The sequence below is a fragment of the Podarcis bocagei genome, assembly GCF_964188305.1.
Source record: "Podarcis bocagei genome assembly, chromosome: 4".
Taxonomy (NCBI): domain Eukaryota; kingdom Metazoa; phylum Chordata; class Lepidosauria; order Squamata; family Lacertidae; genus Podarcis; species Podarcis bocagei.
In genome coordinates, this window is record NC_138128.1 from 64,086,285 (window position 1) to 64,106,275 (window position 19,991).

Consider the following 19,991-nt stretch of genomic DNA (forward strand, 5'->3'; position numbering starts at 1 on the left):
CAGCCATGCACACAGTCAAAGCAAACTATGCAGCGGACATTAATGCAAAAGAATGCCCTAGTGGAGCATGATCATCTGTGCTTCCCTGGGAGGACAGTGCTCTAAAGCCCCTTTACCTGTTAAGCACTCCTCGAGGACAAGGGACAGCAGGAACCTGGCTTCTGTGGATTTCCTCCCGAGAGCCACACATTCCAAGTGGATGCCTGCAGAGGGGGACCCTAACCGTAGTCGTTTTTATTAAACCAAAGATAGGGAATTTACTTATTCATTTTAAGGGGGCTGATCATTTAGAAGGGTTTGGAATGTGCCCACCCCATCTCTGGAGGAGAATGGCTCCGTACCAACAACTGTGGAGACTCTCTTCTATGCTTTTTGTGTAAATGAGCAGTGAAGGGAGAGCAGATTATGATGTATCAGAGATAAAATACTGTGCTGTACACATCGTAGCATGAGCCACATTTAGTTTGTGATTTAATTCACCCTTGATCCAGATTCCTCTACTGTTAGCAGGCTGGGTTACATGATGTTCTGTGTGGAGCCTTCATCCTTGTCTCTTTTGCACACCTACCCTTCTCTGTGGGGGGGAGAGAGTCCTTAGTTCAAATGCCCCTCCTTCCCTTCAGTTGATCAACTTTATCTAGGTGAAAGAGGGAATTTCCACACACCGAATATGTGTTCTTATCCCCTTTTCTCCTTCTCCCTTTGCTGTTGAAAGCAGAAGAGAGTCCAGCCCCACCCCAGCCCCCAACACCCCCTCATAGAAAGTAGTCATAGAGTACAGTAAGTAGTTGCTTAGATATTAATACTGGAAAACAAACAGGAACTGTAAGTCTCTGCCCATGTTTGTGTACACACAAATATATCCCTCTTCTTTCAGTAAGTATTATAACAATGCAAGTCTGCCCTGTATGGGTGCCAAGGTCTGCCACTTGGAATATGGGCTTTTGTTTGTTTGACCTGACCTTCTGGCCCTTTGTTGACATTGAGCCTTGCTGAAGAGATACAGGGTTTCTGCCGTCCATTTAGTGTTCATATTGCCAGTGGACTGATCCAATTGGCTAGCAATATGCTTCTTTCTGCTCTCATACCTGCTGATTCTTGATGCAGTACCATTTTTGTGGCCTTGTGTTGTCACGTACAAAGCTGTCAGTTGCCTTCAGTTTATAAGACTGTGTGTAGATTTCATTTTGGAGGGCAGGGCAGGTGGATTGGTACACCTGGCTCGATTTGGATGTGGGTGGAAAGGTCAGATTTTCCCAATAGTGGCTGGTGCATTTGAGAACTGTGTTGACCTACCAGCCCCCACAAGCTCAATCATTATGGAGCAGGAGGAGGATTTTGCCCAGGGGAGGGCACTGCTGAACTCTGTGGACAATGTCACCCCCTTCTCTTCATCAAACAATTGGTTGTTTCAGGAGTTGTTGTTGTTGTTTAGTCGTTTAGTCGTGTCTGACTCTTCGGGACCCCATGGACCAGAGCACGCCAGGCACTGCTGTCTTCCACTGCCTCTCGCAGTTTGGTCAAACTCATGCTGGTAGCTTCGAGAACACTATCCAACCATCTCGTCCTCTGTTGTCCCCTTCTCCTTGTGCCCTCCATCTTTCCCAACATCAGGGTCTTTTCCAGGGAGTCTTCTCTTCTCATAAGGTGGAGCCTCAGCTTCACTATCTGTCCTTCCAGTGAGCACTCAGGGCTGATTTCCTTAAGGATGGATAGGTTTGATCTTCTTGCAGTCCATGGGACTCTCAAGAGTCTCCTCCAACACCATAATTCAAAAGCAACAATTCTACGGCGATCAGCCTTCTTTATGGTCCATCTCTCACTTCCATACAGCACTACTGGGAAAACCATAGCTATGGTTTCAGGAGTTACGCATGGTCTGATTTGCAAATGGTATTCCCTACCTCTGCCAGAGCTACTGTTCTCTTTCTTCTGGCTCTTATATCTAATTGTATTTTTCCCCCTTTGTGGTACTGTTGTGTGCTTTTAACCTTTTTCTCATGTGCATATTTGTCTGTGTACTTACATCAGTATTTTTAAAAGAAAGGATTCCCATTTTTCCATTTTCCATTTTGCTTATTTAGATGCAAATGTATGAAAAAGGTGGTTTTGTGAAGCTTACTGAAGCTACAGCTCCTCTGAAGATGACAGATGCAAAGAGCAGTTTATGCATTCTGCCTGGTATTAGTTTCCCCTCCCAGCATTCCCCTCCTTGCCCCCTTCTTAGTTTGCGGCCGTTGTCAGCATGTAAAAGGATCCTGGCCTCCTGCCAACTAATAGCTGGGGTAACAATTGTGCTGTAAAGAATTATTACCTCTAGTTTCTGCAGGTGTAAAGCATGCTTTATCTGATCGTTATTATTTTTTCCAACATTGGAAAAAGAATTGTTTGCACTTTCTTGGTAGCACTTTGCTGAATGTATTATGACTCGGGGCATATGAGACACAGGAATAGGGATCCCCTTTGTGACTTCAAGGGGTCAGTAATCAAGAACACGTGGAGAAAGTAGAATAAGGTTATGTGAAGAGGAAGAGCAAACAGAGAATTGTCTGAACAAGTCGGTGGCATTTACTGTTGGTGGTGTGGCAGCAGCAGATTACCGAGAATCACCTAATTCAAATATGAGTAGACTCATGTGCTCTTGTTTGTACTCCTTACATCCTGAAAGCTGAGAGGGCTGTTCTGGAGAAGAATGTCATTTTATTCCCACATATGATTAGTACTGTTGCCTTCCACTGTATGTTTCGAATCCTCTTCTAAGGTTTGGAGAGCAATGAGCATGCAATTCACTGAATGCAGCCTCCCAGACCTTTCTGTCTGGAGCTTCCTCTAGGCCACAACCATCATTGGCCCTCCTTTGCACCCCAAATGTTTTTGCCTGGTTGGAGTACGTCCTTCAAGTCCAGTAATGCCTCTCGCTTGCCTGGATGAAGGATGCAGATCCATGTGTGCAGAAGAAACTAGTCTCCTGTACATTTATATCACAGACTGGTTGGACGCGGAAGAATGGTGCGGGGAACCAGCTGGGGAACCCCTAAGGGAAGAAGCCAGGGGAGGGAGGTAGCAAGGCTGGGAGAGCTTGTGACAGAAGTCCAGAACCAGAGGCAGAAGCTGAAGCAGGAGAGGAAAGGGACCAAAAGGCAGAGATGAGTCTGGCTGATGAAGGGGCAAAGGAGTCTCCCCTTCCTGCTGCAACAAGAACCAGTAGGGGTATGAAGAGGGTGTAAGAGAAGCTGGCTGCACACAGCTGCAGTCTCAGATTGCTGGCTCACTCCTGTTTACAGTAAAATTTACATTGCTACTTGGTCCACGTTTTCTTCTGGCATTGCCCACAGGGGCATGTCGCCTCCGGAAGGCTGCCCAGCAGGAAAGTAGCCTCTGGAAAGTTGCACCCCAGATGCGTTGTCTTTTTAACTCCATATAGTCCAATGTGCACTTGCTTTACTTAACTCAGATCCCTCGTTGCTGTGCTGAGTTTCGCTGGCAGTTGTGATGCATTACGTATGGCCGTGTGCCATACATGTGCCATAAAACCTTTTAACTATTACTCCTTCCAGTGTAAAGTCACAGTAATGGACTTGCTAGCCTTTTAAGCCTTAAGGGGGCTAATATTCCTTACCAACCCCCCCCCCCCCAAACAACAGCTTTTGCTTTCCCACTTAAACATAAGTGGGGCGGTCCAGTCGCTCAATGGCAGAGTACTTGTACTGTATTAAAGAGGCACCTGGATCTGTTCTGGGAATCTGCAGTTTAAAGGATCAGATGGGATGAGATGCAATTTGCCTCTTCCTCAGGCTCTGAATAGTCACTGCTGTCAGAGGAGGCGGTGTTTGAGTCAGTATGGGCAGATAAGCTTACCAGGTAGAGAGCAGCTTTGTATATTCCTCCGTCCACAAACCTGACCTTTAGAGTAATTCATTAATACAAACGGTAGCCAGTTTCACTGAACTCACTTAAATGCCAGGTAACTAAAATATAATAAGCAAGTGAAGGAAAATGTTTGCTGTGGAAATGAATTGAGCTTTGTTTGAAATCCAGCAGGATTTTATGAAATAAATAGCAAATATTGGCTGTTTACCAACTAGTCTATAAAACTTTTTTTTTACATCTCTCAAATGATACACATTATTAAAATACAAGAGTGTTTGCAAAAACAAACTTTTGTGACCACCTAATGGTTTAAGTCTCGTTTTTCTTGCCCTAAAAAAGCTTTCCCCTAGAAGTATATCCACGTTTGCTCTTGTGTTTTAGACAAAGTGTACAGAACTCCTGGTAATCGTTTTAAGTAGCTCCATGAAACATCTAATGAAAGTAACATAACATGATGGTTCAAATTGAGCAAAGCACGGCCACTATACAGTGGTACCTCTGGTTACGTACTTAATTCGTTCTGAAGGTCCGTTCTTAACCTGAAACTGTTCTTAACCTGAGGTACGACTTTAGCTAATGGGGCCTCCTGCCGCCGCACCGCCACCGCACGATTTCTGTTCTCATCCTGAAGCAAAGTTCTTAACCCGAGGTACTATTTCTGGGTTAGCGGCGTATGTAACCTGAAGCGTATGTAACCCGAGGTACCATTGTATATGGTGGAAGGAACCTAAATGAGTCATCTTTCCAATCATCCCTGTGATCCGCCCCCCCACCCCATCACAAATTGTCTTCGCTGCTCCTCAGAATTCCCCAAGCATGTGTGGGTGGGCGTTAGTTGAATAAACTATTGCTACCTTTCTCTTCTTATTGAATTCCAACGGCCTTGGTTTGTTGTTGTTTTTCCCCCAAGGCAGAAAGGCTGCGCCTGAATATTGAATAAAATTATTTGCCTAGAGACTTTCAAGCTCAATGCAAAGCACTTCGGTTGGTTTAAAAAGAAAAAGAGGTTGACTTGGCTGCAATAAACAGTAAAAATTCTTTGCATTTCTGTGTTTGTCTCTGGCTTAATTGTGTCCTGCTCTTGCCATTGACCTGATGTGATTGATACTGGGTGTTCGTTTTAATGTGCTGCCAGCCCCTCACCGCACAGGTAAACAGTAAGTAGATGGCTCTTGACCTGCTGCTGACTGTTTGGGGTCAGATTCAAATACTTCATCAATGATATTCCTGCCAAGTGGCATACTTTCTGTTACACACACACACCTTTATTGATTAACTCATTAGTGGCTGGCAGGCACTTTGCTTTAATGAGTATTTCAAAGTGATGGATAGGGCTACCTCTTCTACTTTTTGAGTGTGACCAACTTGCTAAGCTGCTAAGGACATGTTTACTGTGTATTTTGCATGGGAATGTTGTTCATATGACGGTTTTGGGGGTGGCGTGGAAAGCATGTTCTTCCTTGAAACTCCTGAGCAGCAGCTTTCAATTTGGATGAAGGTTTTATTTCCATCTTGCATCTCCCCCCACCCCCACTTCTCACGTACAGATAGTATGCGCTGAAACATTAATGTTTATACTATATAGTGCAAAGCTAGATTTCAGTTTTGGACTTCGGATTTTAATTTTGCAGAGGGGGTTTGTTCTTTCTTCCATTGTGGCATTTTTTTCTTTTCTTTATTCTGCTTTTAACCATTCTTATCACAACCTTTCCCCACGTAGCTCAGGGTACGGTACTCTGTTCTTTCCTCCTGGCACCCCTGTCACATAAGTGGGTTTAAGAAACATTAAGTTAAAGCATAGCTTGGCGTAAACATGTAAGCAGACTGCGGAAGACAAAGCAGTTGCCACTTCGCTCCTCCCTGGTCCTTTTGCTGCTGTTAACCTATAGTTTGCTTAGCATTTTGTCCCAAACCAAGGCTTGTGGTTTAGCTCTTTCGAACAAGCCACTCACCACTTGTTAACAAGGTTTGTCCTGTGATTTATGCAGGGCCCATGCGGAGCTGGTCTGGGGCCCGGGGTGGGAGTCTTGTTAGAATAAAGTTATAAACTCAAACAAAAAAGCAACTAGTCCCTGGCGGGGCCCCTGGCCAACATGACCCTCTGAGGCCTGGGGCTTCTCCAGAGGATTGGGGGGTGAGGGACCATGCAACATTGTGTAACGTTCTCTGAATATTGAGGGGGCCCAGTCCCCTAACATAATATATTTGTGGGGCCAAAACTGCCTCAGCCCCTGTGAGTCAGCACCTATGGCCTTGGGCAAGTGTACCCCGATGTTCCCCAACCTATGCATGAGCCTGGATTCAGGACTTGTGGTTAATTCGGGAGAGCTAAGCCTTGAGTCCTGGGTCGGGCTACATGCGGCAGCAAACTATGGCTTAGCTCAGCGCGACGCTGCAGCAGAACAACTGGGGAAGGCTGACGTGGCTGCAAATTCCTCTCTTTGAAAGGTACTTGAACAGTAGGTTGAAAGTTGGTACACACGTCTAAAGTCATTGTGACTACAGTGGTACCTCGGGTTACGTACGCTTCAGGTTACAGACTCCGCTAACCCAGTAATATTACCTCGGGTTAAGAACTTTGCTTCAGGTTGAGAACAGAAATCATGCAGCGGCGGCGCAGTGGGAGCAGGAGGCTCCGTTAGCTAAAGTGGTGCTTCAGGTTAAGAACAGTTTCAGGTTAAGAACAGACCTCCGGAACGAATTAAATACTTAACCTGAGGTACCACTGTATTAGGAAAGGCTGCTGCTGGGACATTTTTATGTTTCTCATTTAAAGCTTTGGAACGTGAAATCCACCTCGCAATAGCAGTCAGCTCCCCAGACATACATGCAGTAACATGGCCATAGCGCTCTCAGTTCCTACCCTTGAATTGGAGGAAACAGGACTTGTTCTTGCTGCCAGGGACAGATCCCTTGCTTGTTGAAGAGTGGAAAACGCAAAACCACTTAATTCTATCTTTAAACAGCCGTCCCTTAATATAACCACTGAGCTCGTGTTGTAAGTCTTTTTAAAGAACTTAACATTTTAACTTTCTGCAAAATGTGGACTTAATTATACTTTATAGTGTGATCCCCGCCCCCCCAGCAAAGGTCCTGTAAGGGAGCATCCCACATAATTGCCGCTGTGCATTTACGCTCAGGGCTTTGGTTTCTTTGCTTGCCCTGTGCCCTGTCATTTTATTTCTTAAAATGCAGCACTGCAGCGTTTAAAAAAGAACGTACTGAAATTCATAGTGGGTGTGCTGCTTTCTTGTGGGCACAGAGTAGACTCGAGCCAAAATATTACATCCACGGTAGAGTAAATACCCTCTGACATGATTAGTCAGGGAAAGGGTCCAAGGGAGGATTCTTTTTGCATTTGTCTGAAAGATTGTGCTGGGTTTGTAGATCCGGGGGGGGGGGGGTTCTTAGCACATTCAGCTAAGCTGAAACATGTGGCGAATTCCCTGTCAGGTTGTTGCCTCATTGTGTGACAGTCAGGGGCAGAATTTGGCAAGAACAGGATGGCAGGGCTAGTGCTGTTGCTAACCTTTAAAGCCCTAAACAGCCTCGGCCCAGTATACCTGAAGGAGCGTCTCCACCCCCATCGCTCAGCCTGGACACTGAGGTCCAGTGCAGCGGGCCTTCTTGGTAGTGGCGCCCGCCCTGTGGAACGCCCTCCCTTCAGATGTCAAGGAAATAAAACAACTATCTGACTTTTAGAAGACATCTGAAAGCAGCCCTGTTTAGGGAAGTTTTTAATGTTTTATTGTGTTTTTAATATTCTGTTGGGAGCCACCCAGAGTGGCTGGGGAAACCCAGCCAGATGGGCGGAGTATAAATAAAAAACTATTATTATTATTATTATTATTATCATCATCATCATCATCATCATCATCATCATCATCATCAGTGCAGCCCAGACCCCCTTGTTCACTGTTCTCACATCTCCTCTCAGAACCTCTGGATCAGCAAATTCTACTAAAAATGGGGAACCCGAGCTATGATACCTCCAATCTCTTGAAAAAGGAAAACTATGGAACTCCCTGCCACAAGGAAACTACTGTGGCTAAGAACCTGCCGATTTCTAATGGGGGATTTGATAACCACCAAGCAGAAGTAATTGTCAAACTATGCCACAATTTTCTGGGCGAATCATGACAAGACTCCATTTCTGTACAATCATTTAGTGACTGTTCGGCCTCAGCATATTTGGGCCCTGAGGACAGAAATCCCTGCTCTAGGCTGCTGAACGGGGAAATGACAGGAGTGCAGCCCTGACTCTTTGTCATTGCCAGGTTATAAAATAATTCTGCCATGGACCCCCACAGTTTGTGTCACATGGAACTTGCCCTTCAGGTGGGCCATCCATGCTTCCGGCATATTCACTACATTGTTGTGGTACTGTCAGTCAACTTGTAACAACTCTCTCCTAGGTTATCCCACAGGAAACAACTTTATTATCCTTTTCCCTCTCCATCATAAAACGCCACTCTCTGAGGACCTGTTACCAACATCCTCCACAATATATATTAAGAATAAAAGCCATTTAATCTCGTCCCACTATCTTTTCTTCCAAGGCTGATCCTATCATGTTCAACTTACAGTATTAAGGTGTTTTTTTAAAAAAAAAAATGCGTCATGTGTTTTAAGTGGTATTTCAGGGAGAGAAAGGTGTACTGCTTTTCTGGTCACTCGGGAAAAGGGAACATTTTGTTCAGTTGTCTGCCAGTGTAACACAGAGTCAGTCCATCCCGTTTGTTTTCTAGTTATGGCTTAAGTTCCATGCATGATTAATGGTGACAAATGTGCTAGAGGCATTATTACTTCTTTATCCATAAATCTGTGTGTACAGTGTAGGGATGGCTGCTTCATAGGTCTCATTTTGCCACGCACTTCCTGTCTGTGTAGCAACGTATGTAAGCGGCTCAGCCGCAGAACCTAGAAACCTTGAAGCACTATGCCGCAGGAAAGCGTTTTGTCAGGGGTTTGACCAATGCTTCCAGTACATTTTGCAGATAAGAACTCTTACCAAAAATGCTATTGTGACCAGAAAAGTTGTCGTGCAAGCCATTACCCTGAAAAACATTCATTTCTACTAATCTTGCTCAGTTTGTGTAATTTTAGAATTGTGACAGTGCTCATGCTTTTTTTCCCCTTCTCCTTTCATTTTACAGGTTGTACATACACACAAACCGCACTTCATGGCGTTGCACTGTCAAGAGTTTGGTGGGAAAAACTATGAAGCATCCATGTCTCATGTGGACAAGTTTGTTAAGTAAGTAACGAGAAACGATGCCGTTCCAACCTAGACAATGGCTTGTGCTTCAAAGTCAAAATTACCCCCACACCTTTTTTAAAAGTAAGGTATTTCATGTCTCCTTCAAATTACCACTTCATTCACTACATGTATCAAGGGGAGTGGGTGGCGCTGTGGTCTCAACCATTGAGCCTCTTGGGCTTGCTGTCCAGAAGTTTGGTGGTTCGAATCCCTGCGACGGAGTGAGCTCCCCTTGCTCTGTCCCAGCTTCTTCCAACCTAGCAGTTCGAAAACACACCAGTTCAAGTAGATAAATAGGTACCGCTCTGGCGGGAAGGTAAGCGGCGTTTCCATGTGCTCTGGCTTCCGTCATGGTGTCCTGTTGCGCCAGAAGCGGTTTAGTCATGCTGGCCACATGACCCGGAAAGCTGTCTGCAGACAAACCTTAGCTCCCTTGGCCTTGAAAGCAAGATGAGCACCACAACCCCATAGTCACCTTTGACTGCACTTAACTGTCCAGGTGTCCTTTACCTTTACCTTATTAAGCATGTGAGCCTCTAAAAAGCTTTAAAAGAAGTAGTAGTAGTTTGTAGTACCAGTTTCGCTTTCAATTATAAGTTATTTCAGTGATTTGGGCAAACGGATATGCCTCATGCCAGGTAAGGCTATTTGTCAATCTAGCCAGAAGTGGCTTGCTTTCGCCAGTTCCAGCAGGACTCTTCTTATGTGGGAAACCTGGTGTGTTTGATTTCATCAAGTTCTGATTTTGTTTTTAGTGACGTGTAACAGAGAGAGAGAAAGAAGGAAGGAAGGAACGGGGGAAAGTTTCGTTTTTAATTTTCCGTTAAAAGAAAAATGGGACTGACTCTTTTTTTGCCTGGGTGAATGGATATTTCTCAGGGCTTTCTGCACCTCATACTATATGACATGGGATGCTAGTTCTGGCAGAAATGCATTTTAAAAGATTTCATGAGCAAAAGTAGCATGCTGTTTAAAATTCTGTAATAATTGTAAAGGTGTTTGATATCTGGGAGAGAGGCCTCCCAGTTTTTAGTCTTGCTTGTGTTGTGTGCATCCTGGTGCAAAGGCAATCACTGACAAGAGTGGATGAAGTGTCAATTAGGGAGAATTGGTTTTTATTTTTAAAACACAAAAAAGCTCATGCAGAGTGTGAAAAGTTTCAGTTTGAAGAATTACCCGACAGAAGGTATCATTTTCTTCTGTCACTGAATCTTCAACCCAGCTGATCAGCAAGGAAGAAAGGTCAGAGGCAGACAGCATAGCAACCTCTATTGTATGTGCTCAGAATGAGGTAAAATTTCAAAATACACAGCTGAAGAAACAATAGTGACTTGCTAATGTTAAGGTTTTGCTAGTTTCTCACCTTTTGTAAGCTTTTTTTTTTAAAAAAGAAATGCAATCAGTTTCTGCAAAATGATACTGACATTTCTAAATGTGTAGCTAGAAATCAAGGCTGGAGCTAGACACATCAAAGAAGCGTTTCATTTTAACGTGTTGTAAATTTAAACAGAGAAATCTAGTAGGGAAAAACATGGCCCCACATCACCACCTGGTGGCACAGTGTTGTATCGCGTATACAACGCATATAAATTGCTTTTTCTTTACCAATCTAGCTGAGTCCCAGCTCAGTGTCTTTTCATACAATTACATAACAAAATTTTATGTGGAAAGCCTGCATATATGTGTGACTTCTTTGTTTTTGACTTATATAGACAAGAGTTTTTATTCAAACACTTGCCCGTTTTATTTTTACAATTTTTTCTCATATTAATTTTTATGCCTTAAAAAAATATACAGTATTACAAACATTGATTATAGAACACATTATTGCTCCACAATTAAGATGTGAGGTAAAGTGCTTACAGTTTTTATTTGTGCTCTAAAACCCATGGAAAATGGTCAGGCAATCGCCTTGTAAGCATTAAGGAATGCAAGAGGGCAAACAAAAAGTTGGAGTACTACTACTACTACTACTAATTTATTACAGTGGTACCTCTGGTTATGTACTTAATTTGTTCTGGAGGTCTGTTCTTAACCTGAAACTGTTCTTAACCTGAAGCACCACTTTAGCTAATGGGGCCTCCTGCTGCCACTGCGCCGCCGGAGCACAATTTCTGTTCTCATCCTGAAGCAAAGTTCTTAACCCGAGGTAATATTTCTGGGTTAGCGGAGTCTGTAACCTGAAGCGTATGTAACCTGAAGCGTATGTAACCCGAGGTACCACTGTATTTATACCCCGTCCATCTGGCTGGGTTTCCCCAGCCACTCTGGGCAGCTCCCAAAAGAATTAAAAGCACAATAAAACATCAGACATTAAAAACTTCCCTAAACAGGGCTGCCTTCAGATGTCTTCTAAAAGTCAGATAGTTGTTTATTTCCTTGACATCTGATGGGAGGGCGTTCCACAGGGAGGACGCCACTACCAAGAAGGCCCTCTGCCTGGTTAGCAAATGTGAGTGTAGGAGCGAAGGCTTTACCTAGCCTTGCATATTATACTGGTTTACAAATGAGGTCCCGTACAGTAATCCTTTGCTTTGGCAGCTGAACATTGGGCTGTCCAGGCAGAAATTCAGCAAGTTCGGCTTTCCCACGCATTTGCTGTGTGCAGGTCGAATATATTCTGCTCCTTTATATTCTGATACCAAATGTCTTGAGCATTCTGTGGGGTTTTCTCTCCCCCCCCCCATTCAGTGTGAATGAATCCCAACCATTTTTTCTTGATGAGTTCACCGCTAGTGAGAGCAATAATGAAGTATATTTCACTAGGACCTGCAGAACTTTTGCCTGGTGTTCATGCTGCTAATAAGACACTGTTGAAAATCAATAATGTAACTTTCAGGTTTCATTCAGGCTGTGGGAGTATTATTTTTCAGTTGCAGTTCTACCAATAATATAGTATGGAATAGACCGTAGCTCTTGAAAGTAGTGAAATAGTGCCCTCTACTGTCTTGGATCATTGTTGAGTTGCATGGCGGTTTTTCTGTTGTGTGTTATGTTTTGGAAGGCTGTAGGGACAAGTCTTCTGTATGGTTTGAAAACAGAGCCCGTTTGTTGGAATGCGTTTGCATTTGGCGAAGGAGTGCTTTTTGTAGGGTTGACTTGGTGGAGGTATGGAGAACTAAAATAGACCAGAATGTGGCAGAATAGCATTACTTGAAATGTGGCAATTTATTCTCAAAGCTCACTGGTTTTGCAAACTTCAGTTTTTAGCCTTTTGTTTTTGAATTATTGTTGTTGCTTTAAGGAATTAGGTATGTAATCTCTCTAGGAGAATATTTACTCATTTGTGGCTCCCTTTTTTTCAACTTTCAGAGAGCTGTTATCGAGCGATGCAATGAAAGACTACAACAGAGCCCGGGTTTACCTAGATGAGAACTTCAAGTCGCAGGAACAGTTTACGGTAAGGTTCCTTGTGCAGTTACGTATTTGGTTCAAGGTGGCGTGACATTACTTGCTCATCCTAAAACGGAGGCTCTTGGGGAGTCGTCGCCAGTGGTGAAGGTTGTGCATTTAGACCGCAATTGTAAATGCATTTAACAGCAGTAGGCTCCTCTGGATATAATGGGTCTTAAATCCCAGGTAAACACAAGGATTGCACTTTTCATATCAATGCAGTTGGCCACCTCTGTCTCGCACATCTAATTAGCTAAGCAGGGGACTTGATTAAGCGCCCCCTCCAAGCAGTTTCCCCCAAGTCCCACACCAGATAAAAGCAAGGTTGCCTTAAAATGTGCTCCTGGTTGTTCCTTGGCGAGTTGGGCTTCTATTTGGAGACTTTTTGGCACTGGGATTGGTTCCACTAGGGATCTCGCCAACCAGAGCTCCGGCGTCCATCTGATTGGAGCTGTCTTCAAGACCCACTTTCAGCAGTAATCAGCTGGATGGTGGTGACTTCAAGCCCTGCTGGGACAGACTGTGCTGAGCTGATTTGCAGGGACTTCAGACATGGCTTGGATCAGCTGTGTTCTTCCTTTGCACTCAAGCTGCGCTACGGGGGGGCGGATGGGCTACCTGATAGCATGGTGACGTCTGGTAATTTGTAGGTGGGCATCTTCCCCCTACCTGCTAAACCTGGGGTAGAGGAACTTGGAATCCGCCCCGGTGTCGAGATCCTGTCCCCTGTCCCTGACATACTGCATGCGCTGATTCCAGCATTCATTTAGGGTGGAAACAAAACTACACTTCATTTATGTGTAGACTTGGAATGAAGTCACACTTAATTTCATTTCGTTAAGTTAATGTAATACACTTGAAATTAAGTTACACAATCGCTGCACAACGAGGGAAGCTCATTTGCGCTATTAGATATTATAGCAGTGCTTCAGCCATTTACTCTCTCGCTTTCTCTCTTGCCTTAAAGCGGAAATGGGGAACCTGAGGCTCTCCATATGTTGTGGAACCACAGCTCTGATTATCCTTAAACCATTGACTCTGCTAGCTGGGGCTGATGGGAACTGAAGGGCCACAGGTTCCCCATCCCTTCCTTAAAAGGTACAGGCCTGTCCTTGATCCCAGTTCTGCTTCTAAAGGACCGTAACAGTCACTGGTCCAACATTGGTCTAGAGGCAGCTTGCTCCATCCCTTAGGAAAGTGAACAGTCCTGCGTGGTTGTAGCTGTTTCAGGTGACAAGGATCCCGTAAAGGAGGCCTAAGAGAGACTTGCATTGCCCAGGTAGAAAAGGGAAAGGCTGCAGCTTGGTGGTAGAGCATCTGTTTTGCCTACAGAAGATCCCAGATTCAGTCCTTGTCTTCTCTCGGTAGGCCGGGGGAAGACTCCTGCTGGAAACCTTGGAGAACTGCTGCCTGTCTTTGTAGATAATACTGACCTAGACCAATAATCTGACTCAGTATAAAGTTTCTATCAAATGAGTAGAAGGCCCACTATTTCCAATTTGTCTGCCATTTTCTTTACAGATCAACTTCTCTGTTTGTTGCCATAATTCTTCTTTCTAATCCCCTGCCAGTAGAAAAAAGAAATTAGAAAAAAGCAAACATTAAGTATCACATATACTCCAATAATGCCGTGCAAATAAAATACCTGGTAGAAGTTTCAGAGTATAAAAATAAATAAAACCTGCTTTTATTGAGACTTTCCCTTACCCACTGAAACATAATTCAGTAGGATTTCAGGAAGGGGAAAGCATGTAACATTGGTTATTGCCTATCATCATAATCTCCTCTAGGAACACTAAATGGAAACCAAGGCCTAGGGCCCACAGTTTTCATGATACAGTTATGGCGCAGTCAACCAACGTTTCCCTGAAAAAATATCAGTTAAAAGGGCTTTTCCCTGCAGCTTGTCTTTCGCACCATTGTTTAAGCTGCATTTTGCCACAATATTCTCCATGGTTTTCATAATACACTGCTGGTTTTGACAGCGATGCCAGTGCTGAAGGAAACAAATGTTTATGCACTTTGATTTGATGGACAACAACAAAAATTATTCAGTGGCCCACTAAGACCACCTTCAGTTTTCTGGTGCATCTCCTCATTTTATCCACTTCGATGTAGTTCTGACTCTCTCCAAAGTCACTCTCGCTGTGAAACCTGAAATGATCTGATCTCTCCTTATTTTGCCACAGTGTTCTCCACCTTAGAAACCTCCACTGAGAGATGTTTCTGTATCTCCCAACTTTCTGGAAAATCAAATAAATAAGCCTAATCTTTCACCTTGTTTGCCCTTCCGCTGCAATTTGACTCTCCATTCTTCATTTGATATTCCCTGACTATTTCTGCTTTTGTTGGGAGTTCTGGTCCTCTGAAATGTGCTCTCTTGAGCAAATCAATAACTGATTGTGCATTGATTTCTCCACCAAATGAGAGAAGTGGAAGAATCATATATTCTAGCAGCAGCAGCAGCAGCAGCAGCAGCAGAGAAAGAGAAAGAGAAAGAGAATGAGAGAGGAAGGGAAATTTGACTTCCTTTCACTGGCTTAAAAGAAAGTCTCCCCGTGTTATAGCTATCTTGCTTGAGATGAGAAGACTGGGATAGTGGTCTTTCTAATCTAGGGGAAATGCTGTAGGGAGGGAGCTATGAGCCAACTGTAGTGACTGGGTGTAATGGCAAGGAGGGGTAGGCAGAAGAATACCGTACTTCAGAACTGATAACCAAAGGCACACTACTTCAGTTTGATACGATTGTCACCTTACTTCACTATTTGCTGCAAGTATGAAACCTCACTGGAGAGGCCAAGCCAAAACCTAAGATGAGCTCCTATAGATCAAAGCTGGCAAGACTTCTCTTGAGCATGTACTCTCAATACTGACCTTGTGCATATTTTAATTGAAAACTCCTGAATGATGTTTTCCGAAATTGTAGTTCAGAACTCAACTTTTGTAGATAATTGTGTAATTACTTTTAATATCTATTTTAAAAAAACACACTTTGTTTTGAGATGCTGAGGCTGTTAAACATATTGTATGCTACCTTGAATGTTTATCTCAAAGCAGAGTGAATACTATTTTATTTTAAATGCCCTTGAAAATAAGAGCCAAGGGGGCTAGAATATTGAAGGGAGTATAAAAGTAACACTGATTTTTGCATTTCCTTTCCTTTCTTCCAGGCTGTGTTGTCATTGTCATTGTTGCTTTTTCAGACATAAAATTGGAAATTTATTGCATTGACTTGCTAAGTCAGCAACTCATAGAAAATGGTGGCCAGTCACTCAATTAAGAGTGAAATCCTATATTTACCTGGGAGTAAACCCCACTGAACTTAATGGGACTTACTTCTAAGTGGACATGTTCAAGATTGCACTGTTAGCTGATAGTTGTAGTTCAGCAACCTTTAGAGGTTCACTACACCTGATTTAAAGGATGGGAATGATATGCTAATAACTAGATGTGTACTGTATATTCTCCGACTTTAATATCCCCTGTATAAATAGCACACTCAATCCATCCATGCAAATTATGGAAATTCCCCATTGAATGTTACTACTGGTTGTTGTTACGGCCCAGCACCCTTTGTTTTCCTCCTCCTTGTGCATCTTCTCAGTACCATATTCCTTTCTTCTTTGCCCTCTCAATCTTCTGACGTTTAATTCTGATTGGTTCAGGCAACCCATATTTTCTTTGCAAACATTTATGACATCACAATAGCTAGTGATGTGTGACATCACATGGCTTCATGATGTCATTAACCAAATCACTCAGATTTCTGAGTAGCATTAAGCAGTGCCTAATTAGTAGGGAAAGAGGTTGAGGATTTTGAGAGCCAGAAAGGGGAATAGCAACATCCATGAATGCATGTGAATATGTTTGCAGCAGACGCTAAAAATCTTTAAGCTTAAATATAAATGCTCACACTGTGATCAATGCCAGTACCTTGAGCTAATGTGACCTTTTAACAAGGGAATAGTAACTGTGCTTTAATATTGGATAACATTATTAAATAAAGAGCATTATTTTACCTTAAAATTATGTTCTCCTTATTACAAAAATGGTAAAGTTAATTTTTGTTAGATTAATGGTATTTGAGCAATATTTTCCGTCAAGCTTGGCTCAAATAATTGGTCATTAATTGAAAAAGGAAATTGAATTGGATTTATCATGTACATAAATCCTGTGCAAGTTATTAATGGGTCTCAGAAAATATCATTGTGTTCCCAGAAACGAATGGAACAGGCTGCGTGTCTTGTGAGCATATTAAATGTGGCAGTTAAGGAGTTTCGCTAAATATCATGAAATGATTTAGGAAGACTGACATAATTGAATTTAGCACGGAGAGAATTCAAAGACTTGATTAGCTCTGAGGGACCATTTTATCTCTTCTTTTATCTCTTAAAAGTTCCTTTCCTCTCCCACCCCCACCATTGCACCAGGCAAAATTGCACACAATCACCAGGAGGTGGAGCTGAGGTATTATTTTTACACAAAATTAGCTCCCTAATATACTGGACATAGGAAGATGTTGAATGTGCCTTTTCCATGGAATGTTTGGAGACTGTGCTTAACGTGTGCTGTATATTACAAGAGGAGTGATCACTTATAAGACCTGAGTGACTCATTATAAATCGCTTGGTATTGGGTCATTGTTTTATGTAATTAGGTGACTTGTGACATGAAGCAACCCTGGGTCCGTTATAGAGGTGTTTCCAGGCCATTGCTAATTTCTGGTGGGATTCAGGACAAATGGTGGTATGTGCAATTATAGTTGATTTGCAGCTTTTGCACAACAAGCCTACTTCCTCCAAATATCATTGTAATGAAATGCACTGGGAATGCACTCGATTTGGCTTTGCAGTAGCATCTAAGCTCCCTGCAAAGGAAACAGATTGAACCGAATGCTCATAAAATAGTCACCGTCATCTAATCTCCCTGCAAACAAATAAACCTGAATGTTCTAAAATAGATAATCTGGAAGCACCCTCCAGGTCACTTTCAAAAATGCAGTTGCCCATCAAATACAGTGGTACCTCGGGTTACAGACACTTCAGGTTACAGACTCCGCTAACCCAGAAATAGTACCTCGGGTTAAGAACTTCGCTTCAGGATGAGAACAGAAATTGTGTGGCAACGGTGTGGCAGCAGCGGGAAGCCCCATTAGCTAAAGTGGTACCTCAAGTTAAGAACGGACCTCCAGAACGAATTAAGTTCTTTACCCGAGGTACCACTGTACTGAATTAAAGCTTATTAGACTACTCACCCATGGCAGGTAAGACTGTCCACCAAATGATCACACCATATGCCCCGTTTTTGGCTTATTTGTATGCCACAAATGGCCAAACATAGGTATGTGTGGGCAGGTGGACTTGAGAACCTTTGAGCTAAAACATTTAGAAACTTTTGTAGACTTATTTGCAAAGCTGAGGTAGAATTAGTCTCTGTGATCTGCAAACCGAGCTGAAGTTCTGCTGTCTCCACAGGCTCTTGTTTTGTTTTGGGTTTTTTCAACTGGGGTGGGTGGCAGAATGCCTTTAAAATTCGCTCACCATTCACAGACAACTCATTTTTACCTCCCATCCCAATTAATCATTGGGCCAGATGGGATGACACTTTCCCCGGTGGGAGTGGGAGAGTGCCTTACCACCTCAACCACTTCCCTGCGGATGCTGCGGCCGTTTGGTTGAAAGCGAAGCACTCAAATGGGGACCTCTAGTCAAGCACACGGGCACCTTTCACATGCTCAGATTCCCAGATAAATCCAGGAGTCCGTTGCTAAATCTGAGCCTGCGCATGTAAAATAATAGGGTCTGTCAGACTCTTGTGCCTCTATTTGAATGGCTAGTAGCATAAAGGAGCAATTGAATCAAATGATCTGGCTGGGGGGGGGGGCACATGAAAAAAATTACCAAGAACAGGCTACAAGGCCAAGAAACATGAGTTTACCTGTTGCATCCTAACAGGACTTTGAAGTAAAACATCACAAACACAACGACACTTTAGCATTATTGTAATGAAGTTTCTCATTTGAATATTGCTAGCGCTCCCAGGAAAGGATCGCGTTGGTGTTGTTGCTGAAATTATGATGATGACTATGATATATTTAAATACCACTTTTCAGCCCAGAATTGGTTGCTCTGTATCGCAATTGCTGCAGTATCTAAAGTACCTATCTACCAAAACACATTTTCGCCATCCTCCTCCTCCTTCATCATTCCTTTCCCCAATCTGTTATTCATTACCCTTGCTTTGTTGAATGATTCATTAACTTATTTCTGCCGTCTGAATATAGTTTTTAAAGCTCTTGATACCAGAATACATGGTGGGAGCGGGGTGAGGTTTGCTTCCTTACTTTATACCGTACCTGGAATCCAAAGAGCTACTTTAGACAAGCCCAGGAACTTTGGCAAACCCAGTGAAATGATTAATTTGTTTGTCTTTTACCGACAGAGTCATCTTGCAAATCGTTAGAAGTGCTGTCACTTTCCTAATATATTTGGTATGTGCAAAATTATACTTCCATGTGAGCGTCCCGTGATGTTGGACGTGAGGCAACAATTCCAAGAATCATGAGCTTTATTTCTTTAGGGTGCAGAGCAAGATATGCAATTCTTTCATTCCAACTCTCTATGTACATTGAGCACCGCCAATAATATAAGAAATGCACCAGCAAAGTACATAGTGCTTTATAGGTTAACTTAATGAATAAGCTTTTACTTTTGCTGCTGTTTGCCCTCTTCATTACCATTTTGATTCCATGTTTTATGTTACTTTTAGGTTGTTTTGCTATGTCCCTCTGTCCTGGGACCCTGCGGTTGAAGGAGCTATCGTTATCTAAAACTCTAAATTTTGATAGTGGATGGGGGACGTTTATTATTATTTGCCAATATCTTTGCAACTTTAGTTAATTGCACTAAAAGGAATTTTTAAAGTAATAAAACAAAAACATGTGTATAAAAAATGATAAGAATGACAGCAAAGACTTTTCTAAATTTTTGCTGATTCTAGAGGCAAACTGTCTCTTGTATCTTTGTGTGTGTGTGTGTGTGTGTGTGTGTGTGTTTTCAATTACAACAATCCAATAAAAGCCTCATTATAACAATGCCAAATTATAATACCATTAATAATGCCAATCATTCAAAAGTCAAATTATACAATTTAGGTGGCCCCCTGCGTGCTAGAATTGATGGTTAGATGATTTACTTTATTCCTGCATTCCAAAATCGTATCTTTTTACTTCCCTGAGATTTGTGCTGTTGCAGAACTTAAAGGATGTAGTTTTGTTTTTCAGATTTGAAACTGTCAGATTTTATATAAATTCATTATTATTATTATTATTAACCAAGCAACATAGTTAACAGATTCTTTAATGTCTCTGCAACTCTCCCCCCCCCCAAAAAAGTTTCTGAATGTGACTTGAGTGAGCCTCACTTTTTCTCTTTCTACAGTGACAACTACAACTTCAGCGTAAGATACT

General features: G+C 42.7%; 1 protein-coding gene across 4 annotated transcripts in view; it reads left to right on the forward strand.

Annotated features, from left to right (window-relative positions):
- Positions 1–19,991, forward strand: part of INPP5A (inositol polyphosphate-5-phosphatase A) — a 231,494-nt gene that overhangs the window by 58,509 nt on the left and 152,994 nt on the right. For all 4 annotated transcript variants that reach the window (XM_081189505.1, XM_081189507.1, XM_081189506.1 and 1 more), the window contains exons 3-4: positions 9,027–9,127; positions 12,443–12,530. In XM_081189505.1, coding sequence (XP_081045631.1) covers positions 9,027–9,127; positions 12,443–12,530 — 189 coding nt within the window. The remainder of the gene's footprint in view (positions 1–9,026; positions 9,128–12,442; positions 12,531–19,991) is intronic.